Consider the following 23,888-nt stretch of genomic DNA (forward strand, 5'->3'; position numbering starts at 1 on the left):
TATATCATAGAATCTTTTAGGGTGGAAAAGACCTCTAAGGTCACCCAGTCCAACCCCAACCCACCCCCACCATGCCCCCTGACCACATTCCTCAGTGCCACATCTCTGCAGCTCTCCAACCCCTACAGGGACAGTGACTCCCCCACTTCCCCGGGCAGCCCATGCCAGTGCACTGCCTCTCCTTACGAGAAGTTGTTTTTCCTAATATCCAAACTGAAAGTTATATGTGTGCATAAGTAGAATGTAAGTAATCATGTGTGCAGTCACTGGAAAATTGTTAAATCTGGAAGCTTGAGATTACTCTCATCTCCTTTGAATAGTGCTACTGAAACAAGAAAATCATCACATCTCCGCTATGGGTTTGCATCCCTCTTGGCTAACACTGGGCTTTCTGAGAGGTGGGGAAAATCCTGGCTCCAATGCAAGAAGAGATCTCCTCACCATGGAACAACTCAGGCACATGGTGTGTGTGAAATGTGATGTGTGCCTCACAGAAGCTATTAATAATAAACTCTATTAAACTGATAAGGTTTTCACTGGCATAATTGCAGCATGCAGGGGTATTTTAGTCATTTAGAAAATGATGAAAATTCCACTGGCTTTTCCCCATTGCTTGTGGTTAGATCGTGAATGGGGTTTTTGACACAATTTTTCCAGAGCAGAGAGATTACATAACAGGGCTGGGAGCCTATAAACATTTCCTCAGTCAGCACAGGAGGGAAATGAGTTACATTTCTTAGAAATCAGCTGGAGGTTGTTACCGCCCAGAAAAAAAAATTGGTAGATAAATGATTTCCCTGGGAAATCAACACTAAACTTGTACCTGAAACATCACCGTGCACAGAAGAGTTTTAACGTCTTTTTCTGATAGTATTTCCAATATCCAGATCTGTCTGGGTCATGAAGAAGGTAAAGCGTTCCTGTAAAGCCCTCATGGGAAGAGGCCACAAGCAGGAGAAAGGGGCTGGTGAGAATGCCAGGATGCTTCCTGAGGCCAAGGAGAGAGAGAAGCAGGAAAAAAAGTGGTTAAAAAAACTGAAAAGGCCATTCAGCAACTTGGTAGAGATTCCATCTAACAGGAAAAAGGCGGCTGCAAAGAAGGATAAAAGCAAAAATGTGGCAGAAAATTTGCTGCAGATGGAAACAAGAAGGAAAGAAGAAGAGGGAGAGATGTCTGCAGGTAACCTTGAATTTCTCTCTCTCTTCAGTCCCAGACTTTCTCAGCCTCCTCCAGCCCTGGAGATTTGTTTTTGTTACTTTCTGGAACAGGGCCTTTACGTTTTCCTCCTCACCATCCTTCACCTAATGGTGTCCTTTATGAGCTGTACATTCTGTGACTCACTTTCCCTTAGCTTCATGCACATTTCTCTTTGCTGCTCTTATTTTATCACTTCAAAGACTCCTGCTATATCTTGTAAAAAAAGGTTGTGTACATCTGGCTTATACCCTGTAGGGTTTGACTGTGCTGCTCCTCCACAGGGTTGTGCACCGATTGACTGGCTGAAGGAAACCTTTCCTATTTGCTTTGTATTGAGGCAGGAGGGCTGCAGCTTGCCCATTGCTTTGCTGGAGATCCTTGCATTAACCTATTCCCATTTTCTGACATTTTCTTCCCTTCAGTCCTGTTTGATTTAATCCTAACTCCACAGAGGAGTTATTTCATAGAGGAAAATTAAGATACATGCAAAAGACAGTTAAGTGAATACTCTTCCATTCTTCACTATACATTCACCCAAAGAGTTTCCTGAATTGATTCTAGTCTCTTTCCTTCTGTCACTTCTGTCCTGGCTTAATTTTCCATGGGTTCTCATGAAGTTTTGGTTTTCTCCTGTGCTCTGCTCCAGCTTCTTGGGGAAATCTCACTAACATTTTGTTACTCAGTTTCCTCCTCTGCAAAATACACAGGAAAAGAAAACACTGCTTTGTGCAGCAGTGGAATTAAGTTTAACTCTCAGTGGTAGGATGAATGTGATGGTTAAGATACTGTAGAATAAGACAGCAGTGAAAAACTTCCAAATTCTGAACTTTAAAGATTTTATAATTGTCTGAGAGGGTGCCTGGTTAGCACAGAAGTGGCTGAGTCCCCATGGCATCCTGCAGAAAGGGAAGACACATGAATTCCCATTGTCGACAGTGCAGGAAGCCCTTCTTTTGATTTCCATCTTTGTGTGAAGTATCATGTGCAGCCATTTGATTATGAGAGGGCCCTGCTCTACCTGGAGCAGCCTGGCTGTAAGATGGGAACTCTCTAGCAGGAGGGAGAGGCCAGGCTGGATGAGACCCTGGGCAGCCTGGTCTGGTGGCTGGCAACCCTACCCATGGCAGGATGTTGGAATTGGATGATCTTCAAGGTCCCCTCCAATCTAAGCCATTCTATAATTCTGCGATTCTGTGATACAAGAGGATATGCAGTACTTTGTCCTGCTAGGCTTTCTCTGCCGAAGACAGGATTCTGACTAGGCCTGACTGTGAGCTCTGTGCTCTTTCAGATGTTCTTTCTGTAATGCCTTTGTTCTGTAAAAAAGATACTTTCCTTAGTGAAGAGTTGTCATGAATATTGCCCACGAAGGCAAGTATGCTGGGATGTCCATGGCAAGCTGCTGCAGAATGTCAGCAGCAGATCAGTGAGCCTGAAGGAGAAAGAAAGAGAGAAAAAGGAAAGAACCTGTCCTGAGGAAAGCAAGACCTGCTTGTGCTGAACCTTAACTGGGTTACTTTTGAGTTAGAGTGAGGTTTTTTGGGATACTTCAAACTCCACAATTCAGTTCATGGGTATTAAAGCGATGGAAGCATGAACAAGCATCAAGCTGAGTTTTCATTCTCTCTATTGCAGAGGAAGTCATCCATAGATTCACTGAGCAAGGAAAGTTTTCTCAAGCTTGCCTTTATATTTCTCATCTGGAGCAGTCCGAAAATGATGATGTGAGAGACTTTGAGTCACTTTACACTCTCCTGGCTGAACAAATGTGGTCTGCCATGAGGGAAGCACTCAGTGAGAGTGATGGGATGCTCCTGCAGCCGTTGCAGTCAGTGGGTGAATCGTTGAAGTGGCAGAAACAGAAGAAGGAGGAGTGGCTTAGCAGTGAGCAAGGGATGGAGCCTGCTTCCACCTGGCATCCAAACTTCTGGGGGAAAGATCTGGAGAAGGAACTAACTCAGTACTGGATAGCCCAGATTCCGCACTTTATTGCCACAGATGAAACAGATGAGACTGCACTGAAACAGCATCTGAGTCAGCTGGAAACAACATTCCTCCAGCACCTGGAACACAGAAGTGGTTCCTTTGAGAAGGCAGGACTGCTTATCCCCTATGCCCAGTGCTGCTGTGCCTCATTGTCCTCTCACCTTTCCGCCCTTATTGACAGTGAGCACTGTACCTTCAGCCAAGTGCTCTTAGTTTATGAATGGTGTCTAAAAGCATACAGAAGGTATGTCTGGAGGACATTCTGTGGACTGTTGTCTGCTTAGCTCTCTCACTGTTTATCTGGTTTGCAATTTGACCAATTTTTTTTCTGTATTCCCTTCATTAGTTTTCAGACCACAGGAAACAAAATATAGCAGATAATTACACTCCTACGCAAGTTTGGGAAAACAGGTGTGGCTTACCCCATGGTCTGAAGAGTGGCACACCTGGACCCAGTGTGAATTCAAGGCCTTGCCCTGAGAATCACAGAATCACGCTTGTAGCTGTCATTGAAGCTTGAACATACTTTTCTTTCTTCCAATTTCTTTGAGTATGGTGACAGCAGATGAGATGGTTGATTCTCTGTATTCATGGTTACTTTGCTACTTAATAGCATCAGTCTAGAATCATAATCACAGAATGGCTTGGGTTGGAAGGGACCTTAAATATAACTCCATTCCCAGCCCACGTGGAGGGCAGGTTGCCCCACACCAGCTCAGGCTGCCCCATCCAGCCCCGCCTTGGGCACCTCCAGGGATGGGGCATCCACAGAATCTACTTATGTCCTACTTGTTTTCAGCCCTTATGGCTTATTTGGTTGCTTTCATCCAAGTCTAGAGGTTCTCTGTTCTTTGTATAATTGCACTCATAATGATCAGCTGCTAATCAGTTCCTCAGATGGGCTCTTGAAGGAGGAAGGCAGGGTGAAGGGTCACACTGGTGCATGCTGTCCTCACATATATGTGAGGTCAGGATGCATCCCTCCCACTGCTACTTGTTCTTCAGTAAGATTAATGGGTTGCTGAAATTATTAAAAACATACGTTCTGAGTTTCTTCTTCCCAAAAAGGGCACCCTGTGATTATGTTAGTGTCATAAGATAATGAAAGTGAGAGAGGCCAAACTGATTTCAGGGGAAAAATTATCATAACTGTTTGGATTCTTCTCTCTGAACACAATTAAAACCTTAGTAAAAGCTCATGCGGAGATGCATGTGTCCTGATATACATATGCTTTCTGTTATAGACCTCTTTCCATTTAGATGGAGTCGTATGACACTTGTACAATTCTGTATATACAGAAGTGGGTTTGTGTAGCTGTGCCCAAGCAGGAATGCAGCAGCAGGAGAGGAAAGGGAAGAGAGAAATCATGGAATCATTAGGGTTGGAAAAGTTCACTAAGATCTTCTCATCCAACTGTCAACCCATCCTCACCTGCCCGCTAATGGTGAGCAAGGAGGACTATAAAAAAATAATAGTCAGGAAAAGTCATGAAAAGGCTCATTGGTTGTGCTGGGGCTGTGCTGGTATTGTGAACACTGCTGGGTGTTTGCTGTGATCCCTGAGTCCACAGCCCAGAGCAAGGAGTATCAGGTTGGGAGAAGAATCAAAGGACACAGCTGCTGTTGCTGAGCTCTTGCCTTCTGCATGCAGGAGCAGTGGGATGTGCCTGGGATCCAGGCAGAGCTCCCAGCACACTGATGTGGAGAGTCTCCTGCGGATTATTCTGAAGGCAGAAGAAAAGTTACTTGCAGTTGCCCAGGTAAGGACTCAGTTATTGAGGATGCTGGATTTGCCTGATGTGTGGACCCCCTCACAGCCCTCTCCAGACTTCTGGATTGACACTGCTAAGGCAGGATTACTATGAGATTATTTCCAGAGCCCAGCATGAGGAAACATGCAGCTGGTGTGCAGCGCTTCTGTAAGGCCTGTGCAGGGCATCCCACCTTGCAGTCCCACAGGTGACCTCTGCTCCAGGGCTGCAGCACCTCTTTTTTCACAGCTCTTCCCCTTTGAAGAATGCTGGCTAGGCATGCAGAACAGCAGCAAAGCAAGGAAGATGTGTTATAGCAGTGGGGATTCCCAGAGAAAATCACAATGTTTGAAAAACTCAGCTTGGCATTTTGGATTCAGCTAATGCCCAAATGCAGGACCAGAAGTTACCACACTCCTCTTCCCTCTCACTTTCCCTCTCCACCTTCTCCCCCTCCTGCTGAATCACCCCACGGAAAGTACTCTAAATTGCAGAAGTTAAGAAAAACTTAAGTGCCATTCCTCCAGAAACCCTAAGATAGTCATAAACGTGGGAGCTGAGGCACCGGCTGGTGACAGTATCCTTAAAACCTACTGATTTCAGTCTTTGATACTGAGCCTCCTCATGGGCTGTTTTAAATCATCACCAAGGGGAAGACCATGTGTTTCTAAAGGCTTATTTTAGCCCTTATTTCAAAAAGGAAATGACTACAGTCAGGGTAGCAATAGTGAAGTTATCTCAGAGCGTGACATTGAGTTGACAAACTCAGAGCTACTGACAGAAAAGGAGATTTGAACTCTGTTTTTTTCTGCTAATGTTGTGACTGGAGGAAGCTCTTTAACCATGGGCATTCTGCTTTCTGAGCTCACTGTCCATTGAGCAGGCTCACCTAGGTCTGGCACTGGCTATACGTACTAGTGCCGTGCTGCTCCAAGCTGGCTGCATTTTTTGCAGGTCTTGCAGGTCTGCCCAAATAGGTGGTGACTGAGAAGTGAATGTGCTTTGGGCTGAATTGCTATTGCTGCCCAAATGAACAAGGCTCCCAACAGTCTTCTGCCTGTGCTGCACACCCCAACCTGCACTGAACATCTCAGCCAATTTTGACCGTATTTGGAGGAAGCTGGAAGCTGCTTCTTACATCAGAAACTCTGTCTACTGGTGCATGTGGTTGCTGGTGTCACTGCAAGCTACAAAGGGCAGGCTCACATTGCCTGGTCCAGGGCAACCAAGTGTTCTGGCTCAACACATTATTGCCCTGCAGTGATTAACTGTGTACTTTATCTCACTGTGTAGATGTTTATGTTGGTTAAAGTGACTACTTTGCAGCTGGGGCAGGCTAGAGATGTTGGTGCAGCTCAGCTTGGGTCTGTTATCTCAGCACATCCTGCTCACAATATTGCTTGCAGTCAGGTGATGGCGCTCTGGAAGAAAGGAATTTTTCTTGTGTTGTTTATTACTGCTAATTTGCCTTTGTTTAACACTTTTAAATGAATGTGGCAGAGTAGTTTTGGATATACTTTTGATGAAATTCTCAAGTGACAGGCATAAATTTCATAATTAATCAGCCAGAAGAGAATAAAAACAAAAATGGAAGATCAGGCTTTACATTCTTTCTATTTCTTTGGTGAAAGATGCAGAAATGAATGAATAACTAAGCCAGGCTTTTGAATTTAAAGCTTCCATGAAGGTCAGGTCAAGTTTTAAGCAATGAGCCCTTTCTCAACAGTGTTAGTTTTGTTTTTATAGTCAATTGAAAATAGCAGAAGCCAGCCAAGCCTTGGGAAATTTCCCATCACACAACCTCATGGGGCTCATCTTGCTGTGACAGTAGCTCTAAACATGAACCTGACTCTGTTTGCACTCACGTGTCCCTGGCTTGAGTGCGGGAATGCTTTTCAATTAGAGCTGGCTGGTTTATGTGGTGCTGGTTGGAGCTAGGAAGAGTGGAAAATCTCAGCTAAGGTTGCTGGCAGGTTTTGTGCCTAAGTGTTGTTTTGCTGTGTGGGCACCTTCACTGGAGCTAAGCTAGCTAGGGAAGGCTGTGGATAACCAGAAATGACATGGGGATGAAAGGACACTGCAACTCTTTTAAACTCAAGCAAACAATGTAGAACAAAGCAGAATAATGCTATTAGGTCAGCTGGAAAATTGCCAGGCATTGGGTTAAATGAGATGGCCAAAAAAACAGAGGCAGAAATTCATCTAGTCCAAATGCATTATTAAAGGCTATGGAGCCTAACTCATTACAAATGCCATCACATCTCAACTGCTCTTTTTCCTTTATTATAATTTATTTATTTTATTTTTAGAAGGAAGTAGGGACAGCCCTGAATGAAGCTTTTGATACTGGGAAAACCCCTTGTGCAGGTGCTGCAGTCATTCAGGTAAGCTGAAGGGGGGAATTGAAAAGCTCACATCCTTTGGGGTAGTAGCATTGTTGCACACAACTATGTAGGTAATTGCCCAGATCCGGTTTTGCGTGTTTTGGGCTCAACTCAGTGCCTTACAAATGTGCAAGTCAGCTGCTACATTTTAACTGCTTCTCTTCGCCCTCAGACCTGCTTTTCTCTCCCGTGTTTGGATCAAGATCCACGGAAGCATTAAAATAAATCCTGGTGTTGACACCTGGGCTCAGACAGGCTAGATGGAGATAGGGGCCGGCTGATAGGGCCCTCACATCAGCTGAGATGCTGTAGATACGGTGTTCCTATCTCCAACATCTGGCCATGTCTCAACCCTGACGGTTTGGCTGTGTTGTGTACACAGCTGGTAGGTTTGAGTGCTCTGTGGTAGGTGATGAAGAGCCTAGATAAAATGGCAACCCTTATGAAAATGTTGCCTCCTCAGTTTTCTCCCCAAAGATAAGATAGAAAACAAGCATAGTGCCATGGAAAAATCATCAGCTGCAGTTTACTGGCACTTTGGAATGGTGTGTTTTATCCCATTCCTTCCGGTGAACTTTTACATCTGTTCTGAGCAGTGGAAAAACCCACTGGTGATGTGTGTCACCCTTTGTGTCTCACTGACGCTTCCTGGAGCATTGGGAGAGCACAGCACACAAGTATGTCTGTCTCCTTTTATCCATCTGGTTCCCTCCCCTTTGCAAGCTTCTGTTTCCATAAAGCAGCTAATGGCCATCATTAAGTTACTCAAGCCTTCCATACTTGGGCTGGGTTTTAGCTGTCTGGCGCACTCCACCTGCTGTGGGCACCTGAGCTGTATTCCTGTTCACCGCATAAAGAAAAAATGGCTTTGAAATCCACAGATATTAACAGCGAAGACAAAAGCAGCACAAGGCATCAGTGAGAGACTAAGGGAGAAGGTGGAAGCTGTATGCCTGGAGGAGTGTCTGAGCTTCCTGGACAGGTAAGGGGCATGCTATTTTCCCTGTTGGCATGTCCTCAGTGCTCAGCAGAATGAAATCCTGGTGAAGCCACTGGCAATCCTGTGTTCAGATCCTCACCACAGCCAGATAGAGGGGCAGCTTTCATGGCTGATGGCCAGGATTGGCCCTTCTGCCTTGCCTGTGCCTCCCAGGCCCAGGATTCCTGTAACACAAAATTGTTCAGTAGCCATTTGTGAGACTGAAGCTGTGATAAAGTAGTCAATAGACTCTGCAGGTTGTTTGAGCACACCGAGGCTTTCAGTGTCCGGCAACTTCATCTGCAAAGCCAAGTTGCTTCCCAGAAGCAAGTGATGCAGCAGCAACAATGATAAAATGAACCTCCTGCCTCTTTAATCCATAGAAGTGGCACCCAGGCAGCTCAAGAGCTGTCCCCATCCGTTGCTGTGCTCTCCCTCCTCACCAGCTGGGCTGGACAGAGGCTGTCTTTGCCTTGCTGTAGGTCCCCTTTCAGAGAGTGAAACCATGCACACTCAAAATACAAGCAATCAGAATATTTCTCCCTTTTGCTGCTAGACTAACACTGTCAGATGTGTTACAGAACACACCAGCTAAAAAATATGTCATCCTGTTTTGATTTAGCTATGAAAACAAAGTAAGAAGCGTTCTCCAGCACGATGACTTCTGTGGGAATTCCAGCAGCTTGCAAATCTTTGAGAACATCTGCATTCTCAGGTGAGGAACTAGATCCTGGTGGCATCTGAAGCAAAATGAACTTTCTGCTTTCTGATTTTCTTCTAGCTCTGCTGAGGGGTTGACCTTACCTCCAGCTGGATCTGGAGCACCATGCACACTGCGTGGTGAATGTTTAGCATGGAAGGAGCTGGCTGTGGCCATTATCCTGCGTGGCTGTGTGTTCTGTTGTGGTTCCCTTCCCTGGCCTGATTATTCCTAATTAGGAACACCCCATAAATGTTGCACTGAGATGCATGTGCTTATGTACTTGAAGGTAAGCCCACGCTTAAGTGCTTTGCTGAATGAAACCCTGTTGAACATGCCAGGCTTCTCCCGAGGCTGTTAGGAAGGAAGGAAGCAATAAAGCACAGAAGGGTGGAGGAGGCTTTTTGCACCTCCAGACTAATTTCAGAAGTGTTTGCAGCAATAGAGAAGATGAGGTTGCTTCTGTTCTTCCTGCATAAAAGTATCTGAGGATCTCAGGAGTCAGCAAAATGCATAAATCCACCATATGGACAGCGCTTATTCGACACTGGAAACTTGCATTGAGCCTGTGCCTGCTTTGTTTGTTGTATGTGCACGTTGCAACTGCTGGATCCTAAACTGAATACTTATGAGACTCTTTTATGTAATTCTTTACCATGGCACTAAAAGTGAAGTTACACATTGAGCTTTCCCAGAAAGGAAAATATCTGGTTTCAAACCAGCGATCATCTTAACAAGGTTTTGCAGTCATGAGGACTGCTCTGATGGAATATAATTATTCACTTCGTATTTGTAGAGTGTCAAGGGTGCACAGGGTGCTCACCAAGTCTGCATTTGTCAAGACCTCTTAATGCCTTCTCATTTTTGAAAATACTAGCTTTTTTTACTCATCTAAGCTCACTGGGAACAAGTGGCATTTCTGCATTTGAGTTTGTGTCCTTGTGGCAAGATCTTAATAAGAACTGTCCAAGAGATGGGAGCATAGACATGGGTCACTGAGACCCTGTGGTAGCCCTGCACCTGAGCACGTGTCCATTCAAGTGTCCAGGCGGTCATGTTGGTTGTGGGCAGAAGAGTGATCTGAGAGATAGCCTGATTTGATCTGATCAATTTTTTTCTATATCCCTTTTTGTTTTTGTACAGAACTGTCTGGTGTAAGTTAACTTACCTTTGTAGTGCCAGCACTGATCAGGATGTTAAGGTAAAAGAATTTCTAGACAAGATGGAAGATAAGATTAAGAAGCATTTTCTGTGGACAGTCACCTCTCAAGTCAAGGTATGTTAACACTGAGTATTTTCATGATGTCAGACAGGCACCCGCTTCACTCTCATGTCATGATTTGATAAGGATAAAACCATCATTTGATCTTGAGGTCCAATGCCTTCATTTACCTTGTCTGTTCTGACAGCTTCATCTTTTCAAGATTTGGGAATCCCAGTTCCACTGGTTAAAATACTTGCTGTTGTGCTAGAAATAAGTATCCCATACCACCTCTGTGGTCCCAGACCCCTAGGGTTGAGCTCCTCCTGGATAGAGTGCTATTAATTCCTAGCAGGATAGAGTGCTATTAATTCCTAGCAGTTGGGTACTGCCCAGCAGTTGGTGCTGGGCAGTGATAATTTACAAAATCCAAGGTGATGGTATGTAGTCAGGAAGTAGACCCAGAAAAGCTGTGGATGCCCCATCTCAGGAGGTGTTCAAGGACAGGTTGAATGGGGCCCTGGGTTGCCTGAGCTGGTGGGTGGCAATCAGCCCACAGCACAGGGTTGGAGCTCAATGAAGTCCTTTCCAACCTCAGCCATTCTATGATTCCATGATTCCCTTCCTTTCATGCTTTCTAATGTAAGATTATTAGGCCAGATACTCACCTTCATATCCTGATCTCTGTGTCTAGACAACAAAGAAATGTTGCTGGTGTTGTGTGTTTCCTTGGGAAGCTTCCCTGTGCATCTCCAGGCATGCTGCTCAGGCTAACTTGAGCTTGCTTAAGGCAGCAAAAATAAAAATGAAAAAAAGTCCATCTGCACTGTGCTGTTTTGGTCCAGCATGTCCCCTGGCCCCATGCATCAAGATGGGATCTGGGGGTGACTCTGATAGAACACACAGACAGCCCTAGGGTGAAGCAGGAAACCTAGGAGTCAGGTTTTCAGTCCTTCTCTAGCTGTGCCTACACAGCCTTCAAATTATGTGAGATGGAGTTAATTTCCTATCAGTCCACTAAATGATCTGTATTACGTGCCCATTAAATAAGAGGCAGTGGCCATGCTGAGTGCAGGATACCAGAGCAGAACTGCCCAGAACAGCTGTCTTTTGCTACAATTCTAATCCATAGAAATACATTTTACATAGGCCCAGGATTAGAGCCAATGCAGCCCGTTGTTCATAGTTTCATATGTTCTAGGTTTGGATTTAAGAACTTACTAGATCCTTCTTGATTTTGAATTGTTTCTCTTTCATGTTTTGCTTTTATTTGAAATAAATATACAGGATGCTGCAGCTTGTGGAGGGGTCTTTTTTTCTTCTTCTTTTTTTCTTTTTTCTTTTTTTTTCTGAGAGCAGGAAGAGCAAAAACGTAGTAATCTACATCTGTAGCCTGTGTGATGTCTCCACATGTGCACTCTGCCTCTTTTCCTCAGGGAACACTGAAGAATCATTTCAGAAAGAGTGACAGTGGTTTCAGACACGACATTGAATTCTTAAAGGAAAGCTTTTTGGTGTTTGGGAAGGGAAAAACAGACAAATATCAGGTAAGAAATAAGGAAGAAAATAAGAACAGGCTATTCAGAAGTCACTAAAACTAGTCCACGAACCTCTACATGTGCAGTATGCCAACATTAAACTGAACTCCCATTTCTTCTATAATAGAAAGTCCGTTACAGATCTAGTGGTCTCAGTCCAGTTCCTTGTAGTTGAGCATGTACTCCCCCATGACAACTAGGACCTTTCTGTAATCTCTCAGAAACACAAAGAAGAGCAGGAATGAGAAAATTGAATGTATCTTCATAATATAGAGTGGGGACACTGAGCTGTCTCTGATGCTCCTGATGCCCCAGCACAACTATATTGGTTTGCTAAGTGTTGGACTCCTTTTCTCATTCCTCCAAGTTCTGCAGGCTTTTTATTGGTGCTGATTTTTAATTAACATTTTGAAATGTGGAAAATGTTAATGGAACAGAAAAATTAGCAGCTATTCTGCTGTTGTGCAGAGCCTGTCACTGGGCATTATGTCACATTAGCGTTGGGGTAAGCAGCAACTTAGCAGTGGAGTACTGGGCCAGAGCTGTCTATCTCTTGCTTTGTCTCTTTTGGACAGGGCTGGGAATTTCCTGAACATTTGAACTGCAGCCTAAAACTGGGTTGATTTCCACTGCTAATGAAAATGCATTTTCTCTGCAGCAGACTTAGAAAAGTTCACTGTCTCTCCCTCTTCAAGTGCTGCTTGGTCTCAGCACTGAGGTTTCTTAGCAGGTTGTGGGTGGCTCAGTAGTACTCACACGAGCTCTGTGCCCAGCCATGATGGTGTGCCCAAGGGTATGGCCATGGGATGTGTCTAGCAGGGATGCTCCAGGATTTTGGATTTTGCTTTGTCTGTAGTCCAAGCTCTCCCAGAGCTATGCTGATTGCTAGCTTGGTGCTAAGCCAAGTCTTACCTTGCTGCTCTGAAGCATGAGGAGCACAGCCAACTGGTCCTATTGCTTTTGGTTGGATGTTTCCATACATATCAGTGTTATCCACATACAGCTTGGAGTCATCTTTATACATCTTGTGTTACACCAGGGGTGCTTTAAGCAGAGAAATGGGACATCCTTCTACATGGGCCTTATATCACCTGCCTACACTGGTCAAAATCCTATAGGTACAGTCTACTCCTTGTTCATTATCCTGCTGAGTATAGAGGATTTAATTTGGTCTTCTTTGCTCTGGAACAGGCCCTCGTCAACTCTGTGAACAACATAATTGCTAATGAATACATGCAAGCCCTCCTGACCACTTCCAGGAAATCATCTGTAAAGAGGAGACAGATTGTCAGCAAGATGGAAGAAGATCATAGAATGCTGCATACCACCTTTAAAGAGTGCTTAGTAAGTCTTTGACAGGGTTATGCTTTTGCTTTGTCATCAAGAACAGCGTTAGAAGAGAGAAAGGGTCTGAAAGCAAGAGACAAGCTTAAGAGGTCTTATCACAGTGATATTTAGCTTCACAGAAATGAAAATCAGGGTTTGGAAGAAGTTCTTCCTATCTGCCAGAGGCTTTTAGTTTGTAGTTTTGAAATGCGTGACTAGAGCAGGCAAGATTCACATTCCTACCACTGAAATAAGAATGAAGTACATTCCTCTAAACTGATAAGACAGCTCTAAGGCTGTCAGCTCCCCCAGGCAGGCCTTTGTGTGTTAGCATGTGTACGCACATGAGGAAAGGGTCTCTGAAGAGCTGTACTCCTGCCTTGTGCTTTCTCTTGAGCCTCTGGAATGATGAACAGAATCAGCTGCTCCACATCTTCACCTTCTCCATGGGTTGCACCATATGGCTGCCCCTCATCAGACATGGGATAAGCTGTTGTTGCCCTCCCATTCAGCCTCCTCCCTCCTTGCAGATTCTTCCATGTCTGCTGCTGGCTGCATGTGCTTTTAGCTGAAGACCTGCCTTTTCTGGAGTGATCAGTCACCAACAAGTCAGTGCTCTGAGAATTCGGGGCACTGAGAGCGAGGGGATTCTCTAGTGTTAACCCTGAGGTTTACCAGTAATGCCGTGCTCAGCATCAGCTTTTGCTGAAATGTGCAAGGACAGCTGGTTTCATAATGTAAACGAGATATGAGAAATCTAATTATCTGCCAAAGCTCTATGTTCTGCTTGGGTGAAAAAGGCCTGCATATAATTAGTACAGTTTTCCTTGTGTCTCTATTCTCCTTCTCACTTGATGTAGATGCACTGAGAACCTGGGGGAGGAAACGCATAAGCAATTTGCAGGGGACAGCCTGACAGTCAGTCAAATAAGGTACATGATTATGTATGAGAAGTATGTGCTCTACTGCAGACTGAATTTATCACACAGTTGCTGCTCAGGCTGCACCTGCTCCCTGCCCAACTGTGCCCTCCATTCAGGCTTTTCCTTCCACTGTCTCATAGCACATTAGGAAACACCTTGCTTCTTTCCTCAGAGCAATGCATATCCTAAACAATACAAGCCTCTAAACACTGCTGACAAGCCACCTTTCTAGATTGCAGGTTGTTTACCTCCAACCTTTCCTGTCTATATAGCACTCAACAAAATCTGACACCTTCTAATTAATTTGTATTTTGTAATAGTGAGCCTGCCAAGTACGAAGCCTTACAGTATTGGTGCATTAGGAGCTGAGTACAGCATGAGCACTGTGCAGAGCTGAACATGCTGTGTGTCTGCAGTGCGAAGGAGGAGAAAGAAGGCTGTCTCCAAGTATTACTATTGTTTTTGATTTAGTTTCAGTATGGAGATGAACTGCACTGAGGATCCAACCTGCTGCTTCTAATGCCCCATGGAGAACCTGGGCTTCCCCTGGCCTGGTTTGGCAGCCTGCTCTCCGGGTTTGCTTTGTCACAGAGTCTCTATTGATGCAATGGCATCAGTAATTCAGAGAGGCAATTTAATTGCACTACTACACCAATGAAAAACGTGAACAACACCCCTCACTTGGCAGCTCATCCACATTCTGCTATCCTCAACCTTGCTAACGATGCTGTGTATCTCTTGCTAGATTTTTGAGTCTTTATTCTTCTGTATGCTGCAGTTCAGAGGGAGGCACAGCACTGTGCTCAGATTCTTCCCAGTGCCCAGCCCTGCTTCCCTTTGTTAAAGCATCTGCATTCCCTCACCTGCTGATCAGGGTCACTCTTATGTCCCTGGGCTAGTTCCATGGCTGCTGTTGTGTGCTGGCCTGCAGAACTCTTCTCTCGCAGTACTTACCTGTGGAAGGAAGCCATTTCCCAAAGGTTGAGACTGCCTTTGAGAGGACACAAGATGTAGGGAGAGGTCTGCTTTGGGAAAGGAACTGCAGAATAGAATTCTATGCCGTTGCATGTAGTTCCTGAGCCGTCCTGGAAGCAGCCTGTGTTTTCTCCTTAACCAGAAGGGTCAACACGCTTCTCATGCAGGCACACACAGACCCACAAAGCTCCTAGCCCAAGGACTGAGAACCTGGATGTGATGTGAGGCCTCCTCCTGACATACATTTGTTCCCTTGCTCTGAACACCTCTTTCCTTCTCTTCCCAGGCTCCCACAGCTGATGCTCTCAAGGATCCCATCAAAACAATTTTAGAACTTATTCAAACCCCCGATGCTGAGGGGATGAAAATAGCCCTGCTGCCCATGCTCAGACAATTTCCTGATCTAAGGTAACATGTTTTTGTTTATGTAGTTTCTGCACAAGTACTTGCCACCAGAAGACTTATCACAACATCAGCCCTGTGAGATATTCTCTTTGCAGTGTGCTGGCCCAGGCACAGTGCTTTTGTTTGAATGCACTCCATGCTTCTTATTCGCAGATGCTGCTTAATATGGTTTTGAGTTTTTGCCACTTGACCTGAGGTGGCCCTCCATAAAAGTGTAGGGTAGATGAAATGCCTGTCAACAAAGCTGGAACACTGTGGAAAAATAATACCTGACCGAAAAATGTACAGACTTCACTGGTGCATTTTACAGCACTGGTGGTGCTGTATGTATTTGGCAGTGTGGGCCAAATGTAGGCTTTAAGAACATCCTCAACTCAGGCATTTTTTAACTCACAAGCGCTTGGCTTTTGGCTTTCACATTTCACCAGTCCTTTTCTAGGAGTAACTATTTCCACATAATACATTGAGAATATACACTTCAGTTTTTCATAGGAAGCTGTTAAAAAAAATGAAACCCAACTTTTATTAGGAAGGTGAGATTTTAGCTAACTCTATTTGTTTCAAATTTGTTTTTTATTATATCCATCTTGAGCTCTGATGTCTTGTGCTAGGGACTGTTTTTTCAAGTTAACATCATTACAGTGTAGAGCTCTCTGTCACAGGGTGCTCTGAAGGCCAAAAGTGTGAATAGATTCAAACAGGGAGCAGATAATTTGTGGTAGATAATTGTCTTAGTGCCTATTCAACATGACAGTCATGATACAACCCCTAGTGAAGGAAGTCCCTTAACTGCAGACTGCCAGAAGCAAAAAAGAAAGACAAAGAGATCATGTTATGCTTGGCCTGGTTTCTCTATTCTTTTCCTAAGCATTTGCTTCTCTTAAAGAAGCAGTGTTGAGCTGAAAAGATGTTTATCTGTTACAGCATAATGGTTCTTATTCTCTTATTACATGTATATAAACATATATACACAATATATATCAGCAAAGCAATGCTAGGTAACTCAGTGTGATAGTGATAGGACAAGGGGGGAATGGTTTTAAGCTAAGACAGAGGAGATTTAGGTTGTCTAGATTTAGATGTTAGGAGGAAGTTTTTCACTCTGAGGATGGTGACGCACTGGAACAGGTTGCCCAGAGAGGCTGTGGCTGCCCCATCCCTGAAGGCATTCAAGGCAAGGCTGGATGTAGCTCTGGGCAGCCTGCTCTAGTGGCTGGTGACCCTGCCTACAGCAGAGGGGGTTGAAACGAGATGATCTTTGAGGTCCTTTTCAACCCAGGCCATTCTATGATTCTATAATTATATGATTCTATGGGAGGGGAGGAAAGATGACAGATGCTTTCAAATGATCCAACGTAGAGTTACCCCACACCTGTTATGGAAGATGTCATTTTTTTCCAGGAGAAAACTGAGGTGAAGATTTTCACAGTTCCATGTGCACAATGCTTGGGACTCTTGAGCTCAGCCATGTCAGGCACAGCCACGGTGTTACAGCCTTCTCCTTGCTGGGTGGCCAAAGAGTGTCAAAAAACAGTTCAGTAGGTTCTAAGCCTTGGCCTGGCCAAGTAGTACAGGATGGTGGGAAACAAGCCTTTTCCCTTTGTTCTTTCACTGACATATCCTCTTATCCTTTTGAAAAGGGAAGAACATCTGAATGCAGTGTTGGACATCAAAGGGCCAATCTGCCAAGAAGATAGAAACGCTCTCTTGAAGATATTTCATGATAGTAAGAAAACTGAAACAGAAGGCAACTTGCTTTTTGAAGATATAGAAGTAAAACGTAGAATGTACAAATGCTGTTGCTGCTTTTGTTGTTAGGAAAGGTAAGTGTGTGTGGGCATGCGAGACATGTATGTGCATGGGCATACCTGCCTCCAGGGGCATGTAATGCCTGTGGCTGTAACATACCTCCCTGAATTCCTTATTGCTATACACATCATATATGCTTTCCTTACTCTGGCTGCAAATTTCTACACCATGAAGCATCATGGTGCAGGGAACTGGATGCTGAGATGTGTGATTCAGCTTACAACAGCAATAAAGGAGAAGACAGGGCTTTTCCTCCCTGTTCTTCCTTCCTGTCTGTGCATCCCTGCAGCAAAACTCCTCTGCAGCAGCCTCTTCCTGCCAGCCTGTTTCAACATGTGCATGAACAACCAGGCAAGTACTAGTGCCTCCTTGCAGGTCCTCAAGGTTTAAAAATAGCTTTTAATGGAGAGCACACAGCTGTTTCATAGAATCACAGAATTCACTTGAAATATTTGTAACTTCTTTTTAATCTGATTTGTCTAGCTCCAGCTCTGAACAAAATAATTTTTTTTCTGTGCCCACTGCTATCAGAAATCTCAGTTAACATTTACAGATTGTCAGCAGTCACCTTCTGTTAGTTAATCTGAATAGATTGAGTATCCCAGGTTGAAAAGTACAGTCCCTTTCTACCATCTCCTCCTCTGGTCTCCCATGTCACCGTTTATTTATAGTTCCCCATGTTAGCAGAGCAAGGATGAGTTACACAGAGCTCTGACCTGGGGCTCCAGGCACAAACAGGCAGCAAATTGCCCTGCTAGCAGGAAAGGAAAGCAATGAGAGAAACAGTTAATAAGCAAGCAAACTTTCCTCTTACAATATAAAAATTGATTCAGATATAATGAACAGGCTATCAGTCACCCACCTGCATACCACCTTTTAAAGAAATAATTCACATCATCGCTTTTGCCTTAAAAAAGGATATCCAGAAACATGATTTTACAATACTGGAAATCACTTAATCTCCCATTTGCTGAGATCCCCTGGGTAAGCAGGCTCTGAAATCCCAGAACTGGATGGGTTGCAGTGTGGCAGAAACGTTTGTGCTACAGATTGGTAGTCTCACTCCAGCTGATACGTAGGAGTGAAGCTGGTTGTGGGATGTGCTTAAAGAGAGGTCACCTTGATTTACAGTAAGGGCAGTGAGGCACTGGCACAGGTTGCTCAGAGGGGCAATTGGTGCTCTGTCCCTCCAGACAGGTCAGGCTGGGTGGGGCTCTGAGCACCTGACAGAGCTATGTGTCCCTGCTCATCGCAGGGGTTGGAGCAGATGGCCTTTAAGGGTCCCTTCCAACGTGAACAATTCTGTGATTCTATGATTGTCAACATGAGAACACTGAGAAAGTTTAATTCAGGAGTCCTCGACAAAGGAGATGTTCTTGCTTTTTGACTCCTGCATGTATTCTGACAAGTGCTATTCAATTAAACAAGCTTTTTTTTTTCTTGCTTTCAGTCAGACCTACTGTGAGAAACACGAGGTTCTCTCTTCCATGTGGCAGTATCTGCAGTCACAGCTCCCGGAAAGCTTCATGGACTCATGCAGCTGCATGTATGAAGTGTGGAAGCCACAATTCTTGCAATTCTGCAGGAAAACCACGTGGCCTGAATTCTAATGTTCAGGCAGAAGTTGACTGGGGTATGGTTGAGAGACATTTGAATCAATGAGAATATTGTGAGATCAACTTGAGCAGATATAAGCTGAAGGACAGGAGGCTTGTATAAATGCAAGCTCAAGAACAAAATGTGGAGGCTGCAAAACTTGTTGTCAGGTGAAGATAAGAAAGTAGAATAGATGTCCTGTTTTTGAAGATAAAATGGCAAAACAGATGCCTCAGCTCAACATAACATCAGTGGGAAACAGTTTGGGCTGCCCCCCTTAAAGATTGGAAACTTACAGCAAAAATGACTTAGCTTTAATCTCAAGACCACCAGAGAGGTCAATCATTTCTTGGACTTTCTGTCCATGGCCTTGGACTGTAATGAATATGTATGTGCTATGCCTCTAAATACGTAGTAATTTTTCTCTTCTGTGTGCACGATCCCCATGCGCTCAGGGCTTATAAATAAAGGGAGTACCTGCTTGACATAACTCGCTAGTGTGTCAAGTTACTCTGTCAGTTTTCATGGCTTCACATTCCTTTAAAATTGCATAGAGAACGCTGTTTAGCTGAGTCCTGATGGTTATTCCCAGGATGTGCTATCATGGTGTGGACAAGGGGAAAGGTTTCCCCCCACCAAATTTCTGTTTCACACAATCTCATGCATAAGAAGGGACCGCTGCACCACACAGTGCCCTAACAGGTGACACAGCATCACAGCGTGCTCCAGGGCTCACTGTTGAGCCTAGCTCATGGCAGCATGGGGCAGCCAAGGGCATGGTGCAGGATCTAGCCCCAATAAGCCTGATCTGGTGGAAGTGTGGTCTTTCTCTTGTCACACCAAGGTCATGAGAGTGGGAGGAGAAGGCAGTATTTGTCCTCGTGTCCCTTGCTGGGATGGCTCATGGTGGTCTCCTTGAAAGACGGGGAGATCTTAATGTACGAGTTTCTCAGCTGGTGCTGGGTCACTTCTGAATTCATTTTTATACCTCAGATGCTGGAAATTTCCTCTTGCTGTGTAAAGCAGCTCCTTTGGAGAGGGAACGGAAGGCCTTGAGGGAAGTAAGCAGTGAAAAGGGCTATTTGTCCCAGCCTCTGGGCAAGGTCTGTGCTGTTTTCAGATGCAAATAGGCAGTTCCGCTGAGGAAAGCACTAACTTTCTAGTCATCTATGAACTGTTCACACACCCAGGTTGGATTGGGTTCAAGGCCCTCCTTTAATTTAGGTCATTACAGTCCTCTGGCCACATAAACAAGAAAAAAGCTCTGCTGCCTCAGATCAACTGGTGCTGCTGGCACCACACAGGCTCTTCTCTAGTATGAAAAGGGGCAAATCTGTGCATATCCTGCAAGCCTGCAGGGCTGTGGCCGCGTTCAGCTCCTGGGCTGTGGGACAGTGCCGGTCTGTATGAGTGCCACCACGCTTTGCAGCACCATGCCCTGCAAACAGCCCCTCTGGACGTGCCAGCAATGGAGCCACATCTTGGGGGGACTGTGCGGGGTGGTGGACTCCTGTCACAGTGTGCAGTGCTGTGCTGGGACTGCTGACAGCCCCGTCAGGAACGCCAGGTCATTTGTCCTCCCATGCTGCCTAATTGCACATTTTTTCAAGGGCAGGAAGTGATTACAGCCCCAACTTTGTGACAACGGGATTGGAGGCAGCCTCTGTTTATTGGAATTTCAATCAACGAACATTTCCGGAGAAAATAAATAAAACCCCCTTTCACATTTTGATTGCGTCTGGTCTGAAAATAATTCCTGCCACAGACGTTTTGATTGCTACATCCATCTCTTCCATTTGACATTCACGGGCAGACAAGGGTATGTTCTTCTTGCGCGCAGAGCCGGGGAGTCCTCGGGGATGGATCTGACCTGTGGTGAAATGGCTGGGCCTTGCTGGTTGTGTGCTCACCATCTTCTGCTCCACATGTTCTTGTAGGATAAGCACCGCTTTCAGTAATGCCTCTTGATGGCCTGTGAATGGCATCGGATCGTGGGCAGGGCAAATAAAGGTTTGGCTTCAAGGGGCAACCTTGGGCGAGGAGCTTTGTCTACCAGGTTGAGTGCTGATGGCACGTAGGAGGCTTCTTTGACCTGGGGTGTTCTCCAGAGGGGGAATGGGAGGACAGGCAGATGGCATGGGAGGAACATCCTTGGCCACTCACAAGCCTGTTGGGGTAAGCAGATGGTGTGTGGGGGCCAGCCAGGGGCTCCCAGGAGGGGAGAGGTGATGGGGTCCTGTGTCACTCAGGGGGGATAAGCAGGGGGAGGCTGTCTGGGGTGGTCAGGCTGGGAAAAAGAGGCTGTGGGCATGGAGAGCAAGTGATCTCCCTTGTTTTGGGGGGATTTAAACCACTTCACTGTGAGCCCTGACATTCTTATATGACCGCATTCTGGGCTTTACCCCAGGCTGGGGTTAAGGCGCTTGGGTGGGATTTGTGCCATGCTCAGTGGAGGGCAGGGAAGCAGGGTCATATTCAGGATCTTCCTGCAGGATTATTCTGCAGCCTAAGGAAGTAAGCAAGGCCAGAACTGCTCAAGCTGTGTTTTTCAGGGCCTGCAAAATGCACTGAGCTCTGTCCTGCTGTCTGGCAGCTCTACCAAAGCACACAGCTGCTCAGAGCTCAGTATCCCCTTGCAAGGGCTCTTCACTTCACAGGGACCACTTGGTCGTGCCATTGCCTTGCTCACCCATGTCAGGAAGAAATTCAGAGGGTGGTGAGACCTTGCTGCCCAGAGAGCTGTGGTGTCCCATCCCTGGAGGTGCCGAAGGCCAGGCTGCATGGGGCCCTGGGTAGACTGAGCTGGTGGGGAGCAGCCAGCCCACGGCAGGGTTTGGGATTGGGTGGGTATTAAGACCCCTTCCCAATCATTCTGCGATTTTCAAGGCACACACAGATGAAAATCCTTTTCTGAAGCCTTTACTCCGCACTAAGGAGCTGGGCTGGGTCCCCCTCTGCCCTGCGGTCAGCTCGTGCTGCGAAGGCTCACGCAGCTGATGCCACCTGGTGGCTTTCGGATCCCCTTCGGCTTCATAAAATAAATATCTTCAAGGGGCCGGGATGCTCTGAAGCGGTTTGTTCAATCACCGCCCATCACAGAACCCGACACGGTTTCTCAACAAATATAAAGCAAAGCTCTGCTCACAGACGGCATCCCCCAGCCCCGGCTCTCCCGTCCCTCCTCCTGCGGCCCCGGGTGCCGCCGCCAGGTGGGGATACGGCCGCGGGGCCGCGCTGCTCGGGCACGAGGCTGTCTGCCGCCAGGGGCCCTCCTGCTGCCCCGGGAATTGCTTTCCGTGCCGGGCAGGTGTCAACTCGTTTTTGCAAATCTCAGCAAGAGATTTCCTTTCTCGCAGCAGTGTGTTGACACAAGCCGTCCGTGACCCTTCATTACTCCGCGGTGTTTGGCTTTTTTGCAGTTATTGCTGGACGGGCAATTTCCTCCCTGTATTTGTGCATTTGTTTACTTCTGTGTCATCGTGCTGTAAGTGTACTTGAATTGCATCCCGTTGATTTTTTTTTTTCCTAGATATCTCCAAGATCAAATCCCAACCCCTGCCTTCTTGCTTGCAGTCCCTGAAGGTCCTATGAGCATCCTTTGCATTTCAGCATCCAAAACCTTAATGAACCTAATTCCTGTCTGGGACAAGACAAGTGGATGAAATCTGTCTCTAGAAGCCTCCAGTTTATTTAGGCTTTATTTAACTTTATTTAGGCTGCAGTTGGATGCACAGTTTGTTATCATTCTCGTATTTCATTTTATTTTTGGCAGTGTAGCTCCATAAGCATCCCCCACAGCACGCCTCCTGGGGCAGAGCACAGGGCTGGGGGTAAAGCAGGGGGACAGAGAGGATGGGGGTGGCACAGAGTGCTCATTCAGGGCTGCTGCTGGAGCAGATGCACCTCTGAGCACTACAGCCAGTACCTACGTGGTGCTTTTCATCCATCAGTACTGACATCTGTGCTTTGGCTTTTGTTCCCCTTTGCCTGTGCCACAGCTTGACGTGAATCCGTTGGAATTTGAGTAAGTGTTGTTTCTTTCTGTAATTCCTTCTTAAACTTCAGAGGATTAAGGAATTCATGAGCAAGCTAAATTCCCACCACACTCCACATCCCCCATTCCGCACCGGGAGACTTCTTCGTGCCTTCAATATTATTTCCTGAGTTGCAGCCAACTCCTCCAAATTCCACTTTCTCCTCAGGCTGACCTGCCTCGGGCCTCTCCTATTGCATCTCATCTGCCCCCACTGACTTTGTTTTTCCCAGCTCCTCCTATGCTGAGACCTGATGTCTCTCTGCTTTCCCCATCTCTGGTCTCTGTCCCACCATCACTCATGTCACATTCAGCCCTGGTTCAGAACAGTGCCAGGAAGGGGGTGCTGCTCATGCAGTGCCATATCTAGTGTTTGTCCAGGCAGCAGGAATTGACGTTTTGTTTCTGTCCTGTCTTTCCCTAAGGCCATGTAGCTAATCCCGCACTGTTTAGTTCATATGCATCCTGACTTCTAGTGCAGGCTGAGCTGCCAAAGTCTGTGTTTAGGACTTTCCCTCTCCAACCCCGACATAGAGTAGTGGGTTGGAGTGTAGGGTTCGTGAGGCTGGAAGGGTACAGGAAAAGCAGCGATTCTGGGAAATCACGTGCCACTCCCAGCATTTGGAAACAGTTGAGGCTGCCAGCTATGATGTAAGCCTGCAGTTGTGCATGCTTTGGGTGACTGTGTCGTGGCAAGGCTGTAGCTGCTGCAGAAGGCAGAGCATGGCCTGAGTCATTCATTTGGAAAAGCCAAGCCCTTTCCCAAGGAGCTCCTTCATCCACGGGGAAATGGCAGAGAGCTGCCTTGAGGGAGCAGTATTCTGGTTTTACTCAGATGCTGTCTGATTTTCATTTCTGTGACTACAGAGATTTTCGTATAAGCTTCAGATGTTTTGCTCAAGGCTGGACTCCCGAGGATTCAGCATTGCTGAAATTCTCCTTTCACATCAGAAGTGCTACAGCTGGCTCCCTCCCTCCTGGCTATAAGAGAGGCTGGGGACAAGCTCCTCTGATGGCCTGGGTTCTCCAGGGCTGCCAGGAACTGCTGCAACACTGATCTGCTGAGATCCTTGTGCTGTGCAGG

The 23,888-nt window shown here is 46.0% G+C and overlaps 2 protein-coding genes across 2 annotated transcripts in view; both read left to right on the plus strand.

The window, feature by feature from the left end:
- XRCC3 (X-ray repair cross complementing 3) overlaps window positions 1-23,888 on the plus strand; it is a 421,446-nt gene that overhangs the window by 283,689 nt on the left and 113,869 nt on the right. The gene's annotated exons all lie outside the window — the stretch shown is intronic.
- Window positions 742-20,503, plus strand: LOC136055596 (exocyst complex component 3-like protein). The gene is made up of 12 exons (XM_065747430.1): window positions 742-1,180; window positions 2,834-3,428; window positions 4,836-4,944; window positions 7,245-7,319; window positions 8,201-8,301; window positions 8,921-9,013; window positions 10,142-10,274; window positions 11,636-11,746; window positions 12,929-13,081; window positions 15,248-15,369; window positions 17,007-17,189; window positions 18,626-20,503. Exons 1-11 carry the CDS (start codon window positions 901-903, stop codon window positions 17,182-17,184), a joined length of 1,950 nt encoding a protein of 649 aa, XP_065603502.1. The 5' UTR covers window positions 742-900; the 3' UTR covers window positions 17,185-17,189; window positions 18,626-20,503.

The sequence above is a fragment of the Cyrtonyx montezumae genome, unplaced genomic scaffold (assembly GCF_038088225.1).
Source record: "Cyrtonyx montezumae isolate F1298 unplaced genomic scaffold, pur_monq_1.0 scaffold_10, whole genome shotgun sequence".
Lineage (NCBI taxonomy): Eukaryota > Metazoa > Chordata > Aves > Galliformes > Odontophoridae > Cyrtonyx > Cyrtonyx montezumae.